The sequence below is a fragment of the Strigops habroptila genome, chromosome 1 (genome assembly GCF_004027225.2).
Source record: "Strigops habroptila isolate Jane chromosome 1, bStrHab1.2.pri, whole genome shotgun sequence".
Lineage (NCBI taxonomy): Eukaryota > Metazoa > Chordata > Aves > Psittaciformes > Psittacidae > Strigops > Strigops habroptila.
The window spans coordinates 22,604,041-22,628,448 of NC_044277.2; the positions used below are offsets into that span (position 1 = coordinate 22,604,041).

Sequence of the window (24,408 nt, forward strand, 5' to 3'; positions counted from 1 at the left end):
CTGAAACCCATGAAACTTCTAACCCTGCCTCTTGCCGTTGTTACTGCACATGCAGTTGTTAAGCTGCATAATGAAGTAATGTACTGCACAACTTCTGCTCATCAGACATGTGTCTGGCCAGATGACTGACCAGCATCTTTGTGGAAATTAGAGGCTGCTGTATCCTGCTGTTTCTTGTAACACAGCAAGAAGTCTGCCTATCTGGGTCAAAGCAACCCTCTGGGCTGCTCCCTTGCTGGCAGCAAGCGCAGGGTGAACGCCACAGACCCGGCAGAGCTCCCTCGGGTTTGGAGCTATCTGCACCGAGTCCCATTTTATTTTTCCATCTGCTTTGAATTTTCTATTTACAGAGCTGGACTGGTCTTCAGTAACTGGTGAAAATGAGATAAAGATTTCTACACAAAACAAAATTTATATGAAGATTTCAGAGGGATGCTAATAGCAGACCGGTCAGCCATGTGTATTTCACATGTTGGTGCTGCAGAAAGAGAAACAATGGGTTGCTGTGCTGATGAAATCTGCAATTAAATCTTATCTTCTCAGTATCTCGTGAGTACAAAAAGGCTGTAAATTCTTGCATTTCTTTACAACTGCAAAGAAATGCAAGAATTAATGATGTCAAACCACTGGTGTTCAACAGTTATGGACCAGGACATCATCTGTTGGCTCACAAGTCACACATACTAAGCTATGCAATTCAAAGCAAATGACCTCTGCTTTAGAGATGCTTCTCCTATAAGAAACCTGACACCAGCAAGCTCACTCTTGGGATCTGTCCCAGGCTTTTGTGGAACAGGTGGCAACCTTGTGGGTCTGTGTTGGCAATTCCCAGGAGTTGGGGATCAGAGCTTGGCTGTTAGGGCTGTGTTTGGGTCCCGACAGCTGCTCCATCACTGCTGCAGGAAGGTAGCAGACACTGGGGTGATGTGCTGCAGGTCAGGGTCTCCCTGCCAGGAGGCATCCCCTTGGGCTGAGACATGAAATGTCTCAGGGTGAGCATAGAACTTCATTCTGCATCGCCTTTTCCCATCTGCTGAGGACACCAGGACATGCAGAGTGGTCTCATATCCAGGCTCGACGCCTTGTACATGCAGGTTATAGGCATATTATGGAGACCAGGGTTAATATTCCATTTGCTGAAGACAGCTGCCTGTTTCACTGAACTGGAATACCTTTCAGCTGTCTCACTGGCAACTACCTCTTCCAATCTCCTTTCCAGTAAAAGAACGGCCAAAAAAGGAGACCATACTCTGCAGCTGCAGAGTACTCAGAGCAACCTGTTCTGGTTGTGTTTGTGGTCACCAGAGCTTAGTTCATTTGGGCCTGGGCATCTTCACCCAGGGTGAGGAGGGAGAGGTTGAAGCCCCAACCGTTCTGTCTCAGCAGCTGGGACTCACCAGGGGAAACCAAGACCCTGTTCCCCAAACCAGCTGCAGAGGAAGGCACAGTTCAGAAACCACTGTGTTGGCCATATGCTGTTTGAAATCCTGTGTACATGTACATAAATACATTTGTGCTGCTGGATGTCCTTCCTCAGCCAGATAGGAAACACATATGTTTCACGGTATGTAACTCTGGTTCAGTTTCTAAACAAACACAGTAAATGGCATAACACATTTTGGTCTACTCTGAAAAAGATCCTGTGTGAAAGCACCTGAAATATCCATTAGCTGCTTCAGATCCAAGTAAATCCTACGGACTAAAAAGACAAGTGCTTATGTGTAGCTAGCTGGCTCACTTTCTTGCTATCCTCTCTCGTCCCCCTTCCCTTTTCATAACCCCATTACTGCAAAGCACAAAATCACCATATAATACTGCTACATCTTGATTTCTGCTCAACAGTGTTTTCCTTTACATGTAGCTTCACTCAAAACAGAAGCGTCATGATGCCAAATATTTCTGAGGAATTATGTGATTCTGTTTCATATTTCCCACCAGCTGAATGCAGCTCCTCCTACTGTAGCTTTTCCTAGGCTACAATGTTTTGGTTTCTCTCCCTATTTCTTGTTGAACTCCAGAGGGAGAGGGAGCTCAAGCATATTTTTATGCACAGTACCTTTTCAGTTTCAATGTATAAATGTGGTACCATCTGTTAAGTCTATCAGTGATAAAGTGTGATGCATCTCATAGTGTCCAGCTTGCTTTTCATGGAGCAGACTACATAAATCTGCATAGCAGCTCTTCAGGGAACACGAGAAATTCAAATGAAAATGCTAACTGTAATTTAGCATGTGTTTCCGCATGAGTCATATTTTTTGTGACTCATTTGCACGATAATATGTTGCTAGAATGAGCATTATATGAGCCACATATACTCTTGGAAAAAACATGTGTTAGCCACTTTAAAACAAAATTAGTCTTTTGCACTACTAATTTCTTAGGTTTCTTTCTTCTGTAGTAAGTACTTTTGCCATTCCAATTTTAGTTCCATTTTTATTTTATAAGCTTAAGACTTCTCTGCCATACTTAGGTCAGTGAAATACCAGACCTGGGTAAAAATGAGCTAATGCTTGCATCTGAGAAATTTAAGAGCCCATCCGTTGTGGCACCTGACACATCTACGTGTTCATTACGTTCATTCATATTTCTTAAAGGTGAAAAAAAAATCAACTGTACAGCTGTGAACATATAAAGCCAGAGGCTAAATTATATTTCTAAATGACAGAAAAAAAAAGTGACTATTACTTCCAACAGAACCTCAAAATACCCTATCTGTTCCTTGGTTTGTGGTTTTTTTCCTTCAATTTTGAAGTATCTTCAATAATCTAATCTACCTCTTTTGTCACAATAACTTTCCCTATTCATGTTGTCAAATGCGTTGTCTGGAAGCAACATCCCTGGTGTCGCTGTGGCTCTTTGGGACTTTTCTAATCTACTGCATAACTGCAGTGCAGAGAAAGAGCAAGAACTATTCTGAAATAAAACCCAGCATGACAAATACAAGAACAGCAGCACCGCTCTGTGAGAAACTTGCAGAAGGGTGCAAGAAGAGGGCAAACATACCAGCATACTTTTCAGGAGCTGCAAGGCTCAGGGGACTCGTTGAGCCACAGGTGGTTGTTTTTCATATACTGATTTGTCTGATCTTATTCTGAGCTCCTTTTGGACTTCTGCCCTGCACAGCAGGTAGGGGCCAACCTTGCTGGACCACAAACCTGGGTGCAGTGGTTTCACATGAACCCTTTCTGGCTGTGCTGGGTGATGCTGTATCTCACATTCATTTGGTATCTACCACTGCTAGAGCCTCACCCATGAGGTTTGCATAACAGCAACTAAATCATCACTCCCTGTGTCCTTTTGCTGCCTGGTGTGACAGTCCTTTACATTGTCTCTCCCAGGAGGGATTGTTTGGATCTATTTACCTGCTCTACAACATCCTTTTTGAGATAGGGCACCAGAAGTGAATGCATACTTCCAGAGGTGGTAGACATAAAAACTGGAAAAGAAATCTTTAGATTTCATTTTTTTCCATTCCTTTCTTAATATTCTTAACATTTTATTTACTTGTTTGATCAGAACTGAGCAGTAAGCTAATATTTTCACAGGTCTAGCTATTACAGCTACAAGATCCCTTTTCCAGGTGGTCATGCTCAGTTCAGAGTCTACTGCAGTGTCTGCAAAACAAGATTGTGCTTCCTCTGTGCCCACCACTTGGAATTTGTCACCACTGAGCTTCTCTGCCATTTCATTGCTCAGGCACTCAGTGCCATGAGCTCCTTCTGCAAAGCCTTCTTGGCTGGCTGTTTTCTCTGTTTTGAATGACATTGCAAAAAAGTGGTGTTGTAGATTTCCTTCCCCTTCCCAGATCTTTCATGAGCATGAGTCTCATTGTTGTAAAAAACAATGATTTATCCTTATTCTCTATTTCCTACCTACAATCTGTGAGATGACCTTTTCTCTTGTCCCTACACATCTGAGAGGGGTTTTTAAAGCCTTTGATGACAGACTTTGCTGAAGACCTTTTGACAAAAACCCAAGAAATCTGTATCAACAGGCTCTCCCTTGTCTACTGAACAACCTGCTCCTTCAAAGGATTTATGTGTCATGAGTTGCCCCTACAGCATCATGTTTCCCCAGTGTGGCCTATATGTTCATGTGTTTGAGATTTGTTTATGAGATTTTCTGCCTTTTTTCCATAATGTCTATCATTTTGCTTTGTACAGCTGTCAGGCTGCCTGGTCTGTAGTTCCCCAGATCTGTTCTAAAGCCAGGCCTCCCAGCAAGGGACATTCCACCCATGACCAGAAGTAGACATTATACACAGTAATGAACTTACCTTAAAAGCCAAAATGATACTTATGAAAAGGAGGATAATCACAACCAGACACGTAGGGTTCACAGACATAATCTCTTCCTTGTAGGGAAAATTGGCGGGCTGCATAAGCAAAAAGAAGCAAACCACTGTCAGTTAATCTCATGAGTCATTCAAGAGCCATTCAATTAGTGCACTCTATAATTAACAGCTTACAAAACTTTCTGTGATCTACTAAATCAGGAGCTCTCTGCACCAACAACCAGTTTCAGTGAGTTTGGCTGGGACAGGCATTGCGAAGACTCAGCTGCCAAACGTTCCCTGGATGGCTGAGGGATTTTTCTGCTTTGTATGTGGTGTGGGCTGTCTTCTCCTCTGTGCACACTGGGTTTGTATCTGACGCAAACTAGCAAATGACATCTCTTGGGGAGCTTTGCAGCAGAAAACCTGCCATCATGTGCAACAGCAGGCAAGTCATGTACTTATTAAGTAATTATTATACTGGCACTGGTTGTCAAAGTGGCAGCTCCTTCCAGAAAGTCAAAGCAGGAAATGCTGGGCAGTACAATCCTTTCACCTAAATATTTGCTCAAAAGACATTTGGTCTATTCTGCTCCATCTTATTTTGGCTAAATTTGGACTACTTCTCCAGGACACCTATTAGTGCTGCTGTCTGAGCGCGTGCCCCAAGGAGGCATGGGTACTACAGGGGAACAATGACATTATTTCAAATTGAAATGTGCTCCAGGTCCTTCTCTTACCTCATACATGAAATGGAGGTAAAAAAATTAATCTTCCTACCTAGCATAGGCTCGAGTGATTTACAATTGTGAAACGCTTTAGGATCATTGGCTGAAAAACTGCCTCTAAAGATGTTTTACTGTCTTTGTTACTGCTTAAAGAAAACACACCCTTTAAAATGAATGTTCCACACCGTTTTGAAATATTGCAAGGCACAAGTTCCTGTTTCAGTTAGAATAAACCATTGTTCACAGAGAGAGCTGTTCTCCACAAAAGACAGCTTTGCTGCAACAGCAGCTCATTATAACCGAATGCATTAGCTCCTTCCACACACAACTCCTTTTCCCTTACAGGTCTAATTACTTAACCAGGCCAGCTCTGCATCCTTGTCAGGACAATTAACTAGCCTGAGCTATAACTGTATTCTTGGCAATAATGGTGTAAATACAGAGTAACCCCTTAATACCCCTTGTATCAGCACTCGGCCCAGTGCGTCAGGAAATCATCTCTTTTTGTGGACAGCTGTTAGTGAGAACAGCTTTTTATTTAGCGTGTCCATGACCTGTTCAGAGTGGTGAACATCAACAGCAGCTGTAACCGTTTGCAGATAATGTTACATAAGCACATTTTCCGCTTCTTGACAGCAATGTTTCTGTTCCTGTACTGAATTTCATGGCTGACATTTTTATCATGTTATCTTCTGTGCTGAGGTACAGCTTTTGTAAGACATTAGCTTGGTATAATTCAGTAAGTTGCTTCTCTTTTTTTAATTATTTTTTTTTTCCACAGGAGGTTATTGCTAAATATAGTGGATGTGGTCACCCAGAGATCGAGAAAGCAAGAGTATATGCCAAGAAAAGATGAACTGAAAAATAAACACAAACCTTATATGCAGAAAATGTAAGTATTAACACCACAGCCTGCTCTCCTGCTTGCAGGAGGGAGGCCATGCATGTAGTTAGAAAGTTTAATCAGTTAAGGACAGTTACAATAAAACTGCCTCAAAAAAATATTTGAGTACTGACTGACCATTAAAAGACTAATCAATATAGTTTGTGAATGTAATAAAAAACTCCTAGTGAGGCTTTGGTCCTCCTACATGCTGGTTTCTGGGAACCAGTCATCAGTGAAACACTGGATGACTGCATGCTGGGGTCTTGGCCATAACGTAAAGGCCTGTTTCCAGATGTCAACTCAACTGGGATTTGCATGGGGCCAAGAGGAGGGCAGGAAAATGGCCAAGGAAGTTCCTGCTACCTTGAAGAGAACAAACATCTGCTGGAGCCATGAGCTATGAGCCAGGAGCAGCATGTGCTGCAGTGCCTGGCCCTTCCTTACATCAGCAGTGTTCCAGGTGAAAGGACAACAATTCAGCACCAAAAGCAGCAAGCCAGGAGAGCACATGAAGAACAAATGCTGCGGTTTGTCCCCTTCAGGCTCTGCTCTCTGTGTCTCTGTCCTGAAGAAATGCGAGGTTTAAGCAAGCCTCGGCAAGGCGGTGGGTGTTGAACCCACGCAGTGGTCACTCCCACCACAGGTGCCCAGGAGTTCTTGGTGTGGGCTGTGGAAACTGAAGCCAGCCCCTCTGGGAGCTTTCCAGATTGCTGTGTGGGAGACAAAGCTTTCGCAGCTTCCATGAATAGCCCAGGGGCATCAGGTCAACATGGAAGAAAGTCCCTTTGTTTGATAACATGGCTCGTGGCACCTGCCAACCAGAAGATGTCTAATGCTGGCTTGCCCAGGCTGGCCTATGAGCAGTCTGATCTTGACTCACAACTACAAACCCCTTCAGTGCAGTACGAAAAGCAATTAATAAATCCTGTAGCTTTTGTCAAAGCAGGAAACATGGTGGGAAGCATCTTAGCCGGCTCCAGGCTCATCTGATGCAGGCACCATCATGGAGCTGGTACCTTGGGGAGGCCCTTGGGATCCTCTCACCGCAGCAACTGCTCTGAAAATAACATTCACTCCCATGGAAAATGGGAACCAACAATGGTTCAGATGAATCATAGACCCATTGAACTCCACTGCCTCCAGTGATAGGCTTAAACACTGATGTAGGCGTATGAGGTGGGAAGAGAAATTCTGCCCATGTGCTGGAGGTTTGCTCTTCTGTGGGGAGACCAGTAATTGAAATCCTGTTGCGTGGAAGGCCCCAAACACTGGGCTCAGTGCTGCAACATCTGGGCAAAGCTCAGTGTCAAATGTTGTGCAAGGTCTGATGGAGCTGAGACTGAAATATGGCTGGGTGGGAAAAATCAAGCCCTTCACTGCAGATACAGGAGTGATTTTGCAGCAAGACATGATGAAATTTTCCATACAAACAAGAAGTAGTTGTAGTAGTGTGGCACTGGCATGCTAAGTTCATAATTAAAGCGTCATTTATAACCTCGTCATGAACATGAAGAGGCCTGCATGCATAATATACCTGGTAAACTTTCCATTTAAAAAAAAATATACATAGCAAAGCTCTATTACAGACTTAAAAAGAACCTAAAACTTGCATGCGAATTATATTTCAACTGCATTCATATTGTAGAAATGCACAAGAAGAAAAGTCCAAGGCTGAAGCACTTTCTCATTCCCTTGGCCTGCTTGCATAACATTTTCCTTCCCTGAGACCACAAAAATCCATTTAAAAAGATTGTACAGATTCTCATTCGACAGTTACAATCCTCTGAGTATTAGCATCTTACAAACCTGACAGAAAACAGTAATGCGTCTGCAGAATTTTTAAAGCTCTGCTAGAAGTTAGTAATACTTCTTCGGAATTCTAAAATAGTATTAAGAATGTCAGAAAGGATATTCTTTGTTTAAACTTTAGTTTATAGGAAACATTTCATTAGGTTTAATGTCTTTTACATTCTCTAGATGTTTCCCCTAGGATTTAAAAGCATGCCTGAAACCACTTGAATTGTTAAACAGTAGCACTGGAGGTAGTCCCATAGAAAAGCTACTTAATATACTCTAAAATTTTCTTTAGATGAACTGTCATAGGCCTGTACTTTAATAAAAACGAAGTTTGCATAACTCAGTTGCAGACTAGCCTGTTCTGCACCTCTGCTTCAATTCATTTCATATACTGTTATCAGTTGACAGAAGATGGAGTGTTTAATTTGAAGACTTTAGAAAGCCCATATATCAAAGATTTAGTGGGGCTAAAGAAATGTGCTTTAGGTCAAAATGCTTTAGACCATTACTGCTCTAGGAACCAAAATCATTTTGGTTTTACACATTCTGGATTTACTGTGTGTGAAGGCTTTTGTTTTTCTAGTGACAGTGGTAATGACCAAGATGTCCAACATAACCCTCAAAAAGTTTTATCACGTGATTGCCACACATTTCAAATGTAAGGTTTGTAACATCTACTTATTTTACGTGACCTTTCATGCTGAGATGCTTTTGCAATTTATGGGAATTAAATGGCACACCTGTGTTCAATTGGGTATTACAAGGCAACAAAAAGTTTCCAAAGACAGTTGTGCCTTTGAAATCAGCAGCCAGTATAGGCTGACATTACCAAATACCCTCTGAACACAATGTTCTGTATTTTACAATTGCAACATTTTCAGCTAGGGCTCTGCCTCGCCTATTGGTAGGTACTTATTTATCATCTTGCTAAAAGTACATGGAGGGTTTGACAGCAGCTTGTAACTCATCACTGATAGACTGAAATCTGGGAGATGTGAACCAAAGTGAATAGATAACATAATTCCAAATACTAATATAGGGAAGTAGAAACTGTTAAAGACATGGGCTTTTCACCTTTGAGCAAGAAAGAAATGTTCTTCTAAGACTGCCAAATATATTCCATTGCATAATGCATACCTTCTTCCAGATACTCAATAATGGATTTGAAGAACTACTGGGATTTTTCATTTCCCTTATGGAGCTGTGCTGCTAAAATATCATGCACCAAATTCAAAGCAGTTTTAGAGGAACAAAAACTGTATGAATGCCAGGAAGAAATGCAACCCTTGCTTTCTGCCTACTTTGGCAGACCTCTGCAAAGGGGGTCAGGCCAAGATGACTCTAGGGCTTGTTTATAAATCACCAGGAGGGATCACACCCAACTGGCATGACTCAGGTCTCACCTACGGGTACAAGGGTACTGACTGAAGCGTTGTTCTAAACCTGGTGTTTCAGATGACAAACTTATCTACCATAAGTATTATTAAAAGGTAGGGAAACAAGCCCATGGGTACAAGCCTGTTTGAGCACTAGCACCGTGTTGACGGCATTATTGCTAAAAGTTTGAAAAGCTTGGTTTTAGTTTTGTCTCATTGTCTGAGTATCTGATACTAGTGGATGTGATCTTCTCTCCCTTTTGCTTCTGCCCCTCAGACACAGTGTATTTGCTCTGAACCAAACACAACAACCTACTGTCAATTGATGTGGCCCTTCCAGGTAAGCGTGTGAGGGGTTCCTGCTGAGCTGCTTGTGCTTGGAACCACAGCTAAGACACAGGAGGCATAAACAGCTTCAAAACATTGTTAACAGGTGACATTAACTGTACAAAATTCATTACAGCTCTTGTTATTTTTGCCAATCACTAATCTCCACTGAGAATGATAAAATAAAAATGACTCGTGGTTTCTAAATGAACTTAATTTGGACTAGCTTTTAGCTACTCACTGTGCCTCACATCTAATTTAAACAGCCTTTTAATGCCTCATTATTCTGCATTTGAAAACTCTGATGGCACCACCTCTTGGTCACCCTTCTCAGTAAAGGAAGCAGGAAAAGCTGACTGTCTCCTACCATACTTCAATGTATCCAGATTTTATAAAGTTTTTGGAGGAACTTTTCTGCATCTTCTCTGACTTTTAAGCATTGTTCTTTACGAACAGACACCATAAATAGACAGATGAAACCTTTGTCACCAACCGAGAAGTCTCCTCTCCATTACTATTACTTGCTGGTTTTCATCTGTCCACAAATACTATGAGTGTTTTTTGCAAACAGCAAAAAAACCTGGGTACTCTAGTTTTGACACTTAGTTCTCTAGACTGCTTACAGGGTCACTGCATCCCACATACAGCTGCCATAGCATGCTCATCTCTATTCCTTGTGTTTTTACATTTCTTTGCATTTAGCAGTGTAGCACCCATCAATAACTGAACTCAGGCTCTCAGTCACTCTAACTCACTGATTAATGGCTCTGTCCTTACTGTTATTTACTTTGTCATTAATCTCTGTGTCAGCCATGGCTTTTATTAGAAGTGATTGTGCTGGGAAAAGTCACAAGTACAGCCTCTGGGAAATGCCGATGTGCTCACTTTGGGCAATACAGGGATAGGGTCTTTCAGAGGATGACGCAGAACAGTTAGATTAGGCTCCTGCTCGCAATCTCCAGCTGAAGGATTCGATTGCTCTAGACAGTGAGCCTGGGGAAGCTCTCCCAAGGCTGACGTTAGCCTTTGTGAGCCGCCTCTTGGGTACCAACTTTATTAATGGAAGTCAGGAAAAGCATGAAGTCTACTGCCGATTCCTGGAGACCTTCCTCTACCCAAAATAGAAACTCTTTGGCAGATGGTCAGCTTGACCATAACCCATTACAGTCTGCCAGCTAAACTCTCCTAATCCATCTGATACATCCTTTATCGATCTACTGTTTTATTGTTGCTTTGAACATCATGCTGCAATGTCAAATGTCTTACGGAAGTCTATTATGTCCCTGCCCATCTTTATTGACGAAGACAGTAACCCTGTCAGTGAAAGAAAATGAGTTTGCCTGCAGGACTGATTTTCCGTGAAACTGTGTTGGCAACCATTAATCATATTCCTCTGGTCTAATCCTCTACCAATTGACTCTCCTCTCAGCCCTTCTGTTATTACTCTGCTTGGTAGCAATGTCAGGCTAATCAGCCTATAATTATCCTGGAAATCCCCCTTGCCCTTTTGAGCACTGACAGTTTAGCACTCCTGAAGTCTTGCGGCATTTCATTATCAGTCCGGAAAATGATTTGCAACAGCAAGCAAAGATGTGTGCAACCAGAGATTTTAATGCTCCAGAGCAGCAATGTGGCTCACACTGTGCTCTGCTGCACTGTTCCCAATACCTTCCAAGGCCTGCTACAGGAAGGGCCTGTTATTTCTTTTATATGCAGGAACGACACTGATGTTTTAGCAGACATTTTGGGAGAATCAGCTGCTTTTTGCCCTTCTAGTGAGCCAGCTCTTGATGTGGCACTAGGTTTTCAGCAGAAGAGCAGGGGCTTTTTGGTGTGCAGCTCCCAGCCTGCTCCTGCACCCCTTGTGTTCTCGCACAGTGTCCAAGACTGAGTAAAACCTGGTTACAACTCCTGCTCTGGGGAGGGGAGAGTTCCTGCAGCCAAACAGATGCTTGTGCTACCACAACAGCAGGGCTGGCACTGATCAGAAGCAAGGGACTGCAGGCGAAGGATGGGCAGAAGGACTCCAGCCAGTGGCAGTGCCAGCTTCAAGCACTTGACAAGATATGGCCATAATTTGCTCTTTTCCACTCATATCTCTGAGAACCTTTTGCATTATTCCTCTGCTGCTCTTCTAGTGTACCAGCAGCTGGGAATGCAGGTGAGTGTTAAATAAAGTAAAGGATAAAAGGCCCCTGACATATCCCAGCTCCCACTGGCTTGGCACATTGCCTCTTCCAGCAGATTTGTGATGCTACTTATCTGCCTGCTGTTTCTTATTACCTTTTATTCATAGAATCATAGAATTGTTTAGGTTGGAAAGACCTTTAAGATCATTGAATCCAACCATTAACCCAGCACTGCCAAGTCCACCACTAAACCATGTCCCTAAGTGCCTCATCTACACATCTTTTAAATCTCTCCAGGGATGGGGACTCCACCGCTTCCCTGAGCAGCCTGTTCCAGTGTTTGACAACCCTTTTGGTGAAGAAATTTTTCCTAATACGCAATCTAAACCTCCTCTGGCACATTTTGAGGCCATTTCCTCTTGTTCTGTCGCTTCTTACTTGGGAGAAGAGACCAACACCCACCTCACTACAACCTCCTTTCAGGTAGCTGTAGAGAGCGATAAGGTCCCCCCTGGCTTCCTTTTCTCCAGACTAAACAACCCCAGTTCTCTCAGCTGTTCCTCATAAGACTTGTGCTCCAGACCCTTCACCAGCTTCGCTGCCCTACTCTGGAACCACTCCAGCACCTCAATGTTTTTCTTGTACTGAGGGGCCAGAACTGAACACAGGATGTGAGGTGCGGCCTCACCAGTGCCAAGTACGGGGGCTGATCACTGCCCTGGCCCTGCTGTCACACTACTGCTGACACAGGCCAGGATGCTGCTGGCCACCTTGGCTGCCTGGGAACAAGCTGGCTCGCTTTCAGCTCCGTCAATCAGCACTCCCAGGTCCCTTTCCGCCAAACAGCTTTCCTGCCACTATTCCCCAAGCCTGTAGCGTTGCATGGGGTTGTTGTGGCCCAAGTGCAGGACCTGGCACTGAGCCTTGTTGAACTTCATACAATAGCCCATCGATCCAGCCTGTCCAGATCACTCTGTAGAGCCCTCCTATCCTGAAGCCCACTCCTGCCCAGCTTGGTGTCGGCTGCAAACTTACTGAGTGTGCAACAAAACATCCTTGAAATAGCACCAAAAAATAAGCCACTGGATAGGAACACAATAACTCTGAATCCAAAAGCAATTATTTATTATCTATGTCTTGCAATATGAGTCTCATTCTAAATGAAGTGGTGTTGAGAGCTTCCACGATATTGCAAAATTCCAAAGTTCTGCACAAATATTGTAATAAGTTAGTAATGTAACCTTGCAAGGGATGTCGAACACACACTAGCAAGGACTGAGAGGACTTTCAAGGACTGCATAGTAAGTCAACAGCAAACCATGGGCTAGAAATAGAGGACAGACAGTGCACCTTGCACATTTCCCCCCCCCAAAAAGGCTTGTGAACATCAAGTGATTTACCAGCTGGCGGAGGTAGTCCTGAATTGTGCTGGGATAGACGAGTACACTGATGGCAACCAATGTGTTGAGAGCAAAGTCAAAGATCTGGTAACAGAAGAAAGGGATAATCCAAGCTGCATGTTGCTAAAAAGGAAATAAAACAAAAACTCATCAGCCACAAGTTAAAATAGGAGGATATATGTCTTTCTGCACTAAACTGTAAGGAATATTTGACACAAGGCAGTGTTAGATCAGCTAAAACATGGTATTCAGCCAAAAAAGGTTGGCCAATGCAGTTTGGTTGCTGAACTGCATGAATATGTGTGGTTTAAGTCCCACAACTCATTACAGGAGGACATTTAGAAACCGCATGATACTTTTCCCCCCTAATTAATAGGAATAATATTGGGACAAAGCACAGGCTTGGCAGGTGAATGTGGAAAATATTCCCTTAACTTTGGTAGGTACAAGATTCAGTTCTCTGAATTCCCACTTTGTCCAGAGCTTACTGATATTTGAAACTGCAGACACTCAACACAACTGGGCACTCTTCCTGCCTGCAGCATGGGGCCCTGGGATACCATCAATCTAAGCAATCAGTTCTGCTGCCTCTTTGACTTTTTTTTCCCTCTCAGTTTTCAGCTAAACAACTAAACAAGACATTTTTCTTTATTTTGTTTCTAGAGCTTTATGTTTCACTTGATTCATGTCTTCATTGAATATAATGAATTACCTTATATGCGCCATATGTAGCCATTGCACAGATCAGAATCATAAGAAGAGAAATTGCTGTGGCAATGCACATATCTGGAAGAGAAACACATCAAAATGATTACAGACCAATTCAGAGCTTGGTTCAGTTATTTTGCCATCTACCTAATGCAGAGCATCTCAAAGGGCAGGGTGAGAAGTGGGTGGAGATGGGAGTCAGGTGCATATACAGCCATTGCTGAAGGAAATCTGTGGCTCTTGTGGGAAACCTCTTAAATATGAGAAGCGCAGACAGTGATTACACTGTGCAAGGCTCTGCAGCCTCTATGAGGTTGTGGAGATGCCATGAATGGTTTAATTTTTTGGAGGATTTTAAAAAATCAGCAGCAGTCTCGGCAAGAAGACTGTTTTGCTGGTGATGATGACATCTGTAGGCAGAAAGTGTCTGCTCTCCTACACTACAGATTGGTTGTGCACTAATAGCTGCTGTATATCTTTGCTCACATCTCTCTAAAAACTCTGGAAAAGGAGAAATGAATTTTTAAAAGCAAAACTGGCAGGTAGAGGCATCTTAGAGCAGAAATAACATCTTGGAAATTTTCATTTCAACCAAGAATACTACAGAGATATACAGTTTATTAATGAAGATGTATAACTGTCAGGAAAGATGAAGTAGTAAAGGAAGGAAAATATTCTTTAAGGTTTTGGCTGGAGTAATTACAGGACTCCTATCTTTTTCTTCTATTGCTGCTCAGCTTTCATTAGATAGATATAAGAAGTTCCTAAGCCACAAACTGCTGGAAGGAGATCCTGGGGGGAAAAAATTATGTATGTTTCATCTTTTCGTACACGCTTTCCTTGACAGCATTATTACAGGCCATGGTCAGGATACCGAAAGTATATTTCTGAGTCCAACCTTCTAGTGAGTTTGGGAGTGCAACTGAACATTGCAACCATTTTTCTGAGGCTAAGCCAGTGCACAAAGAGGAGAGAGGATGTGAGGTATACCGGACATGACTTTGGAGATCCCACCTCTCCAGGTATCTGTGAGGAACCTGCTGTTCACACTGCTGTCACCAGGTGCACTTAAACTACCTGCCTTACGAGAGGTATGGTGGACTTGAGACACACGAATACATGACAGTGTTCAGGCTGTTCACTACCCATCACTGCCTAACTTTGGAGGCATTCAAAGTTGAAGATGCGTCCATTTGATCACAGAGTTGACACAACATCTAACTCCAGCACATGATGAGGAGCATCCCACACCATGGGACAGTCCCTCTGCCTCTCTGGCTACATCAAAAAGAGGTTCTGGGCAGGTGCCCTGAAGCCTTCATCGAAGGCCCATCAAATGTCCAGATCTGGTAGATGTGGACAGGTCTCACCTACCACCACCAGGCAGCAGTGCCGGTTCACCCAGCTCATGGCTGAAGAGGAGGGTTAGACCCTAAGTGCTGTCTGTCATTTCTTCCAGCCTACCAGTACAATCATGTATGTAGAAGACAAAGGACCCAGTCTTTGATCCTCCTCTGCCTGAGTGAACACAAACCTTGCCCTATCTTACAGCTTCTACCAGCACTAAACCAGATTTCTGCTGGCCCTTGATACAGAAAGGAACCTGAGACTTGTGATGCTGGCAGAAAAATGAGCAAGAGGAGACTGTTGTCAGCCGGCGAGGGCATCTCCAAAGGGTGCTTATGTACATTAGGCTACAAGCTCCTTGTGAACAATGCCTACCAACAGCGGGATTAAGGAATTAGGAACCCAGATCTCCCCTTTTCCAAGACACTGCCTTGCATAGGGACTCAAATGCAACAGAAGAAGCCCTATTGAGTGCTACTTCCTAATTTTATGGATGGGGCGCCTTTCTTGGACACTTGGAGAAGCACATTTAAATCACTGTAGTCTGATGAGGGCCTGGAGTCCAGATGACCTTAGTCACAGTGCAAATGCTTGAATATTTGTCTTATGGTCAAAATTAGCAGTTCTCACCCAGGAGAGGCATCAGCACTCAGTGCTGAAGTTAGCTGCACCCTGCACTCACTGTTTCCTTCCTGTCAGCTTTATGCAGCTTGGCTTGTGGGTGCTTGGAAATGCCATCAAGAGCCAGCTGGGCTCCCTGTTCCTAATTCAGGAGGGAGTCACATCTCAGAGTATCTCAAATTGCTCTTCATACCAAATTGCTCTTCATTGGCACCTCCTTCTCCTCTCTGACTGTGTAGAGAACCAGATAATCCAGCACAGGCACAGGCATCCGAGCTGCACTGCCATAACCAGTCTCCATCTTTTTAGGAGCTCTAAGGATGTGCTGTGCTTGTTAGAGGTGATCTAAATTCTGCCCTCAAGAGGAAGAAGCACTCACAAAAGAAACTTGTACCAACAAAAGGTACTGCAACCTCTTCACTTAACTGTGTGGTCTTTTACTCTGGCTGCCCACACACATCCTGTGAAATCAAAATGATTTTGAATAGACCAAGTACAATTGAGGTAATGAAAGAAAAGGAGAGAAGTGGAAATAGCTGCTTGTAGCCACTAACCTCAACTGAACCTCTTGTAAAAGAGGCTCTTGGATCAGTATTTTCATTCCAACCACCAGTTTGAAGGCACTGCTCTTGTATTTATTCTGTCCCTCCTTAATCCCAGCCACCTACTCACTGTGTCATTGTCATTTGCAGCAGATGCAGCTGTCACAGGCCTCACTCTGCTTGTGACTGTAGCAGTACTGGTTCAGAGCCAGAGCCTAGCAAACTGTTATAAACTTGACATTGAGGCTCTGGTCTGACATACTCATGCTCCCCGTCACTGCTGTCCCTCTAGCTGTGCTCTGCTGTGCCAAGTCCTAGTTGGCTTAAGCTGGTTCTTTCTCATTTAAGGCTTCATTGGATTTTTTGAGCTGTGTCAGCTTCAATTAATCAGAACAAAACTAGATATGTAGTACATTAAATGAGAAGCTAACAGGGGTGTGTGATTTTTTTTCCAGCCATGCTGTACTTTCTGTTGCATTGAGGCTCAAAGTACTTGGACCACTGCAGTGGTTATACAGCCTATTGTCCTAGACAGTTTTTGAGTTTTCTGCTTGGGCTTAAAGAAACCAGTTGGGTTTTTTTTTACCTTTTATACCTTGCAGTGATATCCTTCCTACCACACTGGGGCTGGGCAGAGCTCCTGCCATGGGTGCTTGTGTGCACAGCAAGCTCTGCAACTGGAGCTCCCTCAAACCCATCTCACACATCTTGCCTTCCCCTCTTCTTGTCTAGAGGATGCTGGTGGTAGGTGCTGTGGGGACAGAGAGGAGCAGCCAGGGAGGCCCGTCCCTGAGCCAGGACCTGTGTGGAGTGATGGAGACCTCAAATCCTCCAGCTCATCACCTGCCCCAGCCCTGCAGTTAAATCACTGGCTCACACCTCCAACAGCAGGGGCCAGAAAGCTGCTGATCAGCAGCCTGCAATCCTCAGGCAGTCTTGCCCACCCTCCTAGCCTTATTTATCCAGCAGCCTGGCTTCCTTACTGCCAGCTCAGGAATACTGCCTCGCTCTCCTCCAAGCTGCTTGTGCAAGCTCAGTGCTGCTGCTGCCAGCCACACTGCAGCCTCCTGGGTCACAACCTGTGTGGCAGTGGCATTTTCTCTCCAGCAAAGGAAGGAGGCCAATGAGAAGGAAAGAGTTTGCTGCACCTTTGAGCCCAGCTCACTTACTCCAGGGGATAAAGCTAGAGGGGAAGATGCAGCCCTGAATATACTACACTGGAGCAGGGATCTAGTTTTTTCCCCCTCCCTATGCGTGACATGGGGCTCATGCTACCTGGTGGTGTTGATGGATGGAAGGAAGGGTACCTGCTCTACCATTTCCATTTAACCCCCAACAGAAGTCCAAGCCTGCTGTCTGTAGGTTTCCTTATTAAAATTTATCTATTTTCATTAATCTTTTTAAGCCCTGGATGCATGTCACTTTCAACAAAGAGACCATCACATTACCCTGCCCTGCAACCTCTGCTTGTCTTGTCTGCCTGTCCCAGGGGAGGGACACAGGTGGATTTTGGCCTGAGTTGCTGACATCAGTGTCAAAGTTCCCCTCAGTTTCTACAGGGGAACTTTGAAAAAGATTTCAGTCCTTTTCATACGGCTTATGAAGTATCACACGCATCTGTGAAACTGTGAAGGCAGTAAATATAACGAAGCAATATTCTCTGCTTGTTTGGGCCATTGACACATCAGGATCATGGTCTGTGTATCTGGAGAAGCTGAGCAGGGGGTTCAGGCGAAACCCTCTGGGGAGTCAAAACAATTTGTAGGGCTTTTCCATCTCCTGAGCAGAGATTACTAGTCTTTTAACAGCAGCAGTATTACACTGGGCAGCTCACACATTTCTATTTTTTCCTAGTCCAGCTTCTAGTTCATAAACTCCCTCAGGCCCTAAGGAAATAATAAAAAGAAAGATGAGACTAAATGGGCTTAGCTGAATATGCAGCACAGGAGGAAGCCCAGCGTTTTCCCTGGCTCCTAGATATACATCTCAGACAGACAGCCAAACCACATACACTGGTGTCTTCCAGTACCTCCATCTGCCGCATGGCAAGTCTTGGCAGACTTTTCCCATGCCTTGTTTCCTTTTCTAAAATAGAAAGGAAAAGCTATAACCTACAGCTTTTCCTAAGTGCTCAGGTAAATTCGCTCTCTCCTTAGCCAAACAGGCATTTTGGAGCCTCTGGTAATGCCCTGGGAACCACGCTAAATCCTGAAATTTAGGCTGAGCAGCCATTCACAGAACTGATGCTGCACTGGCATTTTCAAGCAGTTTGCACTACACTGGCTCTGGCTCTATGCGCGGCAGGAGTTGTTCCCACTGCTGGAGCAGAAAAATGAAAATTCTCCATAAACCACGCCTGAGCACAGCCAGAAACAAATAGGAATACAAATATTGGGGGAATCCTGGTTTCTTGGAAGTCAAGGGAAATCTGTCATAAACTTCAAGTTAGCTGTAATTCCACTACTGTGACTCAGCTGATTGATAAGTTTATTTCCAGATCATGTTTTCAGATCTGTTATGAAGGAGCCTGCTTGAAGAGGGAGGGAAAGGGAGTGACAATTTCACAGGCACTTGTAATTTACTTTTTTGCTTGTTATTGATAGGACCATCAAAATTAGTAATAATGGTTACTACTATTTCCATCATTATTATTTGTCAACACAAGTACATATAGATAACAACTTTGGGACCTTCATTAGCATAAAAATTGATGTATCTTCCTGTATTTCATACACACGGTTTCACATGTAAGAATTTCAGCACACGCAGCTAACCTGGGAAACTCTTGAAAAAAAGACAAATACAAGCAGGACAAGAGAAGAGCATCTGGAAGTTTGTCTGCTGTTTTATCTCGTAAGAAAGCATTTCCTCACACTTGAACAAATATAGTCATACTTAAAGAAGAAAAGAATAAAATTATCTCCTGACAGCTATTTCCAGTAACTATAAAAGCCAGTTGCTTGATTCAGCTGCCTTTACTCAGCAAGGCATTAAACTACAGGGAATCAAAAAATAAAAGGAGACATTAATTCAAATGTTCATTCGTAATTTAACTGCCTGTGAAATGTTCCCTTTGCCGAATAGAAATGAGGTCACTTGGCCCATAAGCCATCCTTTTGCAGTCTTGCAGGGTTCACTTCAGAAGCCTTGATAAAAAATATAGAAATACAATTTTCAAGTGTAGCTGGAAATCCCCAATGTACTTGATCTGACAGCTATTGCATTACAAAACAGAATTACAATTTTAAAGCCTTGGGCACTGGCAGGCCTCTGATGTCAGCTATATAAAACCACACTGACAGACAGTCATTACCAAGGTTAATCTCTGAGAATTAGGACAAGGCAGTCAGTTTTAATATGTCAGAATCAGCTAGGAGCCCATCTGTATCTGCTATGGTCCTTACTTTCTTAAATCCAGTTATATAAAAAGATTTTTAGTTGGAAATTGTAGGTGGCTTTTCAATGAAGACTCAATAAAGTAGCAATTGCCCCTCTAATAAATTGAATTAGGCATATCTGCACTAAAGACCTTGTGGAAATAAGCATTCCTTAACTAATACCTAGCAGCTTTGACCCACCATGGGTGCAATTATTTTTCTCATGTGTGGGGCCTTTCCTTTTCCTACTGATATTCTTACTGAACGACTTTTAGAGCCTTTTGCTGTGGATGGGTGTTATTCTGAGCAGCAAGACACCAGTGTAATTAGCAGGAGAGCTTGTTTCAGACTACTGTGAGAAATGTTGACTGTAACAATCTTGTGAGCAGAAATGAAAATAAACAGACATTTTTATCAAAACCACAGCGAGGGAGAACTTTTCTGGATACAAACTAATTAGTTAAAAGAAATCAACAGACCAAACATCACCAAATAATTTGAAAGTCATGGAAGAAAGAAACATTTGCAAAGGACAGGAGGTTTCTTCAGGAGACATAAGTGGCCTAGCTCACCCTTCCCGGGAATTATAATGAGATTTTCTATCACAGCCTTTCATGAGAGAAGGAAGTCACCCTGTGTTATTGCTAATATGCTTATGACCATACAGTTAATATTTATACTTGCATCTACTACAACAGGTTTGTGCAAGTCTGCCATGTGCACATGGCGGGTGTGTAAATATGTACAACATGAATGAACACATTCAGCCAGTTACAAAAGAAGCAGTATGGGTTCTTATGCCTGTGCAGGCACTACAGGACATGGTGCTAGGAGGTGCAGAGACTCCTTATCATCCTGTGTCTTGCGAAATCTCCCTGAGGCTTTTTGCATCATGCTCAGCGATAACACCTCCATGTCAAGGGTTGGCCTTTGCCAAGCCAGGAGCACATGGATTACTAATAGGTAGCAGATAAGGTTACTACTAGGTAATGAGTTTGAACTCTGCCATGAATACACCTTTCACAATGAAAATATCTTTAAGATAACAAGGTGAAGCAATAATTAAAGGACAGCAATTATTGAAATGATAGGACAGTTACATAAAACTGGAGCAATGAGTGCTAGTATTTAGGCAGTTTGTACTTACTGGCATCATCCATAAATTCGAATTCACCCCCTAATTCAGCACTGGTTAGATGGTACTGGTCAGGATCAGTCAGGGCGCTCAGCAGAATCAGCAATACCACTGAATTGATAATCTACAGAGAGGAAAAAGGGAAAAGGGTCAGGCTGTGCAAGCAATCCATGAAAAACCTCTGGGTGGCACATCCCCACCACAGTCCATGCCAACTATGGCAGAAGCTGTTTTCCAACTGTACAACCGTAGAATTTAACTAACACTGTAATTACTTTTTCTGGGTTTGTGTAAACAGGACCTATTTCTTCCCCAAGTGGTGGCAGGAAAATGAAACAAAATGTGGACTACTCCTTTTTGCTCCTGTTCTCTCCCACACCACCAGAAAAGTTATCACTGTTCTTTCAAATTACAAACATGTTAGCACATCCACTTCAGTTTGTTCTGTTGCAAAAACTAAAATAAATCAAAACAAATCATTTTGCGATTATTACAAATGAGTGCTGTAGTCAAGGATTATTAGCATGGCAGAGCTGTAATTGGGGACAGGCCTTGTGAAATTGCTGGAAGATCAAAGAAGAGCTGATTTGCTGGAAGAGGCTGTATTTTAAGAGGCCATGAGTGATGAGCTGATTCACACGAGCTGCTAAATGAGGAGGCCTTGTGGGGACGGGAGTAGGTGGCAATGTGATCCCAATGTCTGATGCACATGCTCCTGTGTCATACGGCAGAGAGGCAATCCCATACGTTGAGGCCTTGGCTGAGAAATGATGTAATTGAATTAACACAAGAATATAGTACCAAGTGATTCAGTAGAAGCAGATTTTCAAGTATCAGCTGTGAGAGGAACGCAGAGGTAGCCAAGAGCTGTATTTCAAAACAAATCTGAACAAAATGCTCATATCGCTTTGAAGCAAAGAGGGCTAATTGCAGAAAAGAAGATTGCTCAGCGTGAAATAACACAGCCTGGCTAAAAGATTATTCTACAGAACTAGAGAGATAACTGATGAACAGAAAAATGGAGAGAAGAAAGCTGATAATAGAATCATAGAATGGTTTGGGTTGGAAAGGACCTTAAGATCATCTAGTCCCAACCCCCAGCCATGGGCAGGGACACCTCACCCTAGACTGTGTCGCCCAAGGCTCTGTCCATCCTGGCTTTGAACACTGCCAAGGATGGAGCATTTACCACTTCTTTGGGCAGCCTGTTCCAGTGCCTCACCACCCGCACCTGAACTTCCCCTGTTTCGAACCCATTACCCCTTGTCCTATCATTACAGTCCCTGATGAAGAGTCCTTCTCTGGCGTAATAGAGTATGCTGGGAAAGATGGATTTTCATTGCTTGGGTTCTCACTTCGAAGTCATCCCAATCTGATCACAGGTTACTAACAGCAACAGAAAGGTGTAGGAACATAGGCTAATGTAAGACATAACAGGGTAGAGAATTTCTTGGGTAAGATAAATGCTTTTTGATAGACAAATTCCATCAAGTTTAGCTGACACCAGATCTGTTAGTAATTGTCTCTGAAGAACTGTTCAGAATAGGTTGAGTTCAGAAGATGGGGAAAGAGCAAGCACAGTTTATGACTTTTCAATGCAGGAAGGCCATGTAAAAGAATTTCTAGCTAGATTATGAGATTTAAGAATAAAATAAGCCCAAGAACAGACAATAAAGCAGTCTCCCCATTACAGCGCTTCAAACTTGTATGGTCATAACCAATAGTCACCACGGGCTTGTCCAAGACAAGCTGTAATTAAATTAATTTTATTTTCCATTTCTGACAGGTTCAGAGGCCTTCTGGACAGGGTAAAAGCAGTAGTTATCATCTCTTTGCATCTTAGCAAGACTTTTGACATTATTATATTCTTATAAATGAGCTAGCACAGCCAGCTGGATAGTTGTTATGAAAGAATAGTTGTCCAGGATTCACAGCCAGCACGGAAGATATATCTATTAGGATTTTGCAGTACCATTGAAAGACTTGGTATTTCAAGTCATGTGTGACTTGTACCTTTCTTTAATTTGCAGACAATGCCAAACTGTAAGCACTTTAGGAGGCAAAATTAAAGAGATTTTGACCAGCTATGGCAGAATTCAGACAATAGAGCACAATTCAGTACCAACAAGCATAGAGCATCACATTTGTGACAGCTGCAGAAGAACTAGAAGAGAAATAACTGAGTAGGTAACAGTTGCTCAGAAAGGAGTCTGCGTATGACAGCAAATAAACTGAACGTGACTCAGTGTCATCCCATGAGCTCATCTTCGCAGCTACATGGTGGTGGGCAGTACTGCAGAAACCCAGGTATTTGACACACGACTCATCCTCCCACTTGCCCTCCACAAGGCCTCTGCAGAAAGGGTCCAGTTCAAAGTCCTAAAACGTTCCAAGAAAAACCCTGGGGAGGATCCTGCACAGAACACAGGGTGATCAGACATCTGGAAAGTGTGACTGACAGGGAAAAAACTGGGGGTGATTAGCAAGGATAAGGTGTAGGGATATGCTTTTAGTCTTTTTGCTCAGAAAGGCAAGGAAAAGGAGGCAATAGACTCTCCTCCAGATCCGCTTGGAAATGAGTGAAGTAACAGATTTAAATTACAGCAAAAGGAAATCTAGGTTAGGCAGTTTGCTGAACAATAAGAACAATCAGACAGCAGAAGAAATTGTCTGGAGGGGCTTAGAGATCTTCATTAATGCATTTTTCCATAGAACAGGCTTTGTGTTGGGAAGGCTGCAGCTATAGATGCTTGTCTTGGCTTTGAAGACAGATCAGATGATTGTCAAGATTCAAAGTTATGTTCTATAAATCCTACTAATTTTTAACATTACATATACATTAAATGCTAAATAACATTATTTGACATTATGTATAGCTTTATATTGCAATCCAGTTCTTGCTTTATACTCCTCTGTGGAAAGCTAGAGGACATATGCCAGTAACAAATGTTATTTGAGTACTCAAAAGAACCCAGCAATCAGAAACTATAAACATATATAGTGTTGCTATTTTAAAGGCATAAAAGTTTAATCTTTTGTACAGACATAGCCAGGAAGATTGATAAAATCCTGACCTAGGCACTCTACTTTCTCTGGCTATGTCCAGACTCAGATTATGTGTTTGTCAGCATTGCCTTTAAGTCTCCATATAAGACATGGATTTGTGTTTGCCTGATCTGAAGCCTGCTGCAGTCAGTAGGAATCTCTCTAATGCTCTTTAGTGCATCACTTTTCTGTTTTATCAGGTTGTTCTCTTGAGATCCTCATAATGATCTCTGAGCACCTTCCAGCTGTGCTGTCAGCAGTGCAAGTGAAATACACCATGTGTTTATTTGCTCATCTTTTTCCTCCAGAAAAAAATGTGTGCACAGTTGGGTGTATTCTATTTATTAGGGTTTTCCTTTTGCTTTGAAACTGATGCCAGCGTTGAATTTTAAAAAATGCTTTACTGCATAAAACTAATATGCCTAAAAACTTACTGATATAGCATCTTCCAAGGACACATAATCAAGGACAAGAGCATGAAGAGATTCCCTGAAGATATATGCAGTTGTATGAGTTGAAATCTCTGTTCTAGGAAAAGGAAAGAGATGTTTCTGCTCTCTCAATAGGGCCAAGATTTCCTTCAAAACATTTTACATTCCGTCAGCAACAAATAATGTAACAACTAATTAACAATGCTTAGAAAGCATTTTTATTATGCAGAGTTTCAGTAAGCAGCTAAGCCCTATACCTTCCCAATGAGTCCTGCCATCCTCCTTT

The 24,408-nt window shown here is 42.8% G+C and overlaps 1 protein-coding gene across 1 annotated transcript in view; it reads right to left on the bottom strand.

Moving 5' to 3' along the window:
* Positions 1-24,408, bottom strand: part of LAPTM4B (lysosomal protein transmembrane 4 beta) — a 61,033-nt gene that overhangs the window by 23,610 nt on the left and 13,015 nt on the right. The window contains exons 2-5 of the mRNA XM_030494308.1: positions 20,659-20,770; positions 13,629-13,702; positions 12,917-13,039; positions 4,277-4,375 (exon numbers count right to left, since the gene is read on the bottom strand). Of these exons, the coding sequence (XP_030350168.1) occupies positions 4,277-4,375; positions 12,917-13,039; positions 13,629-13,702; positions 20,659-20,770 (408 nt within the window). The remainder of the gene's footprint in view (positions 1-4,276; positions 4,376-12,916; positions 13,040-13,628; positions 13,703-20,658; positions 20,771-24,408) is intronic.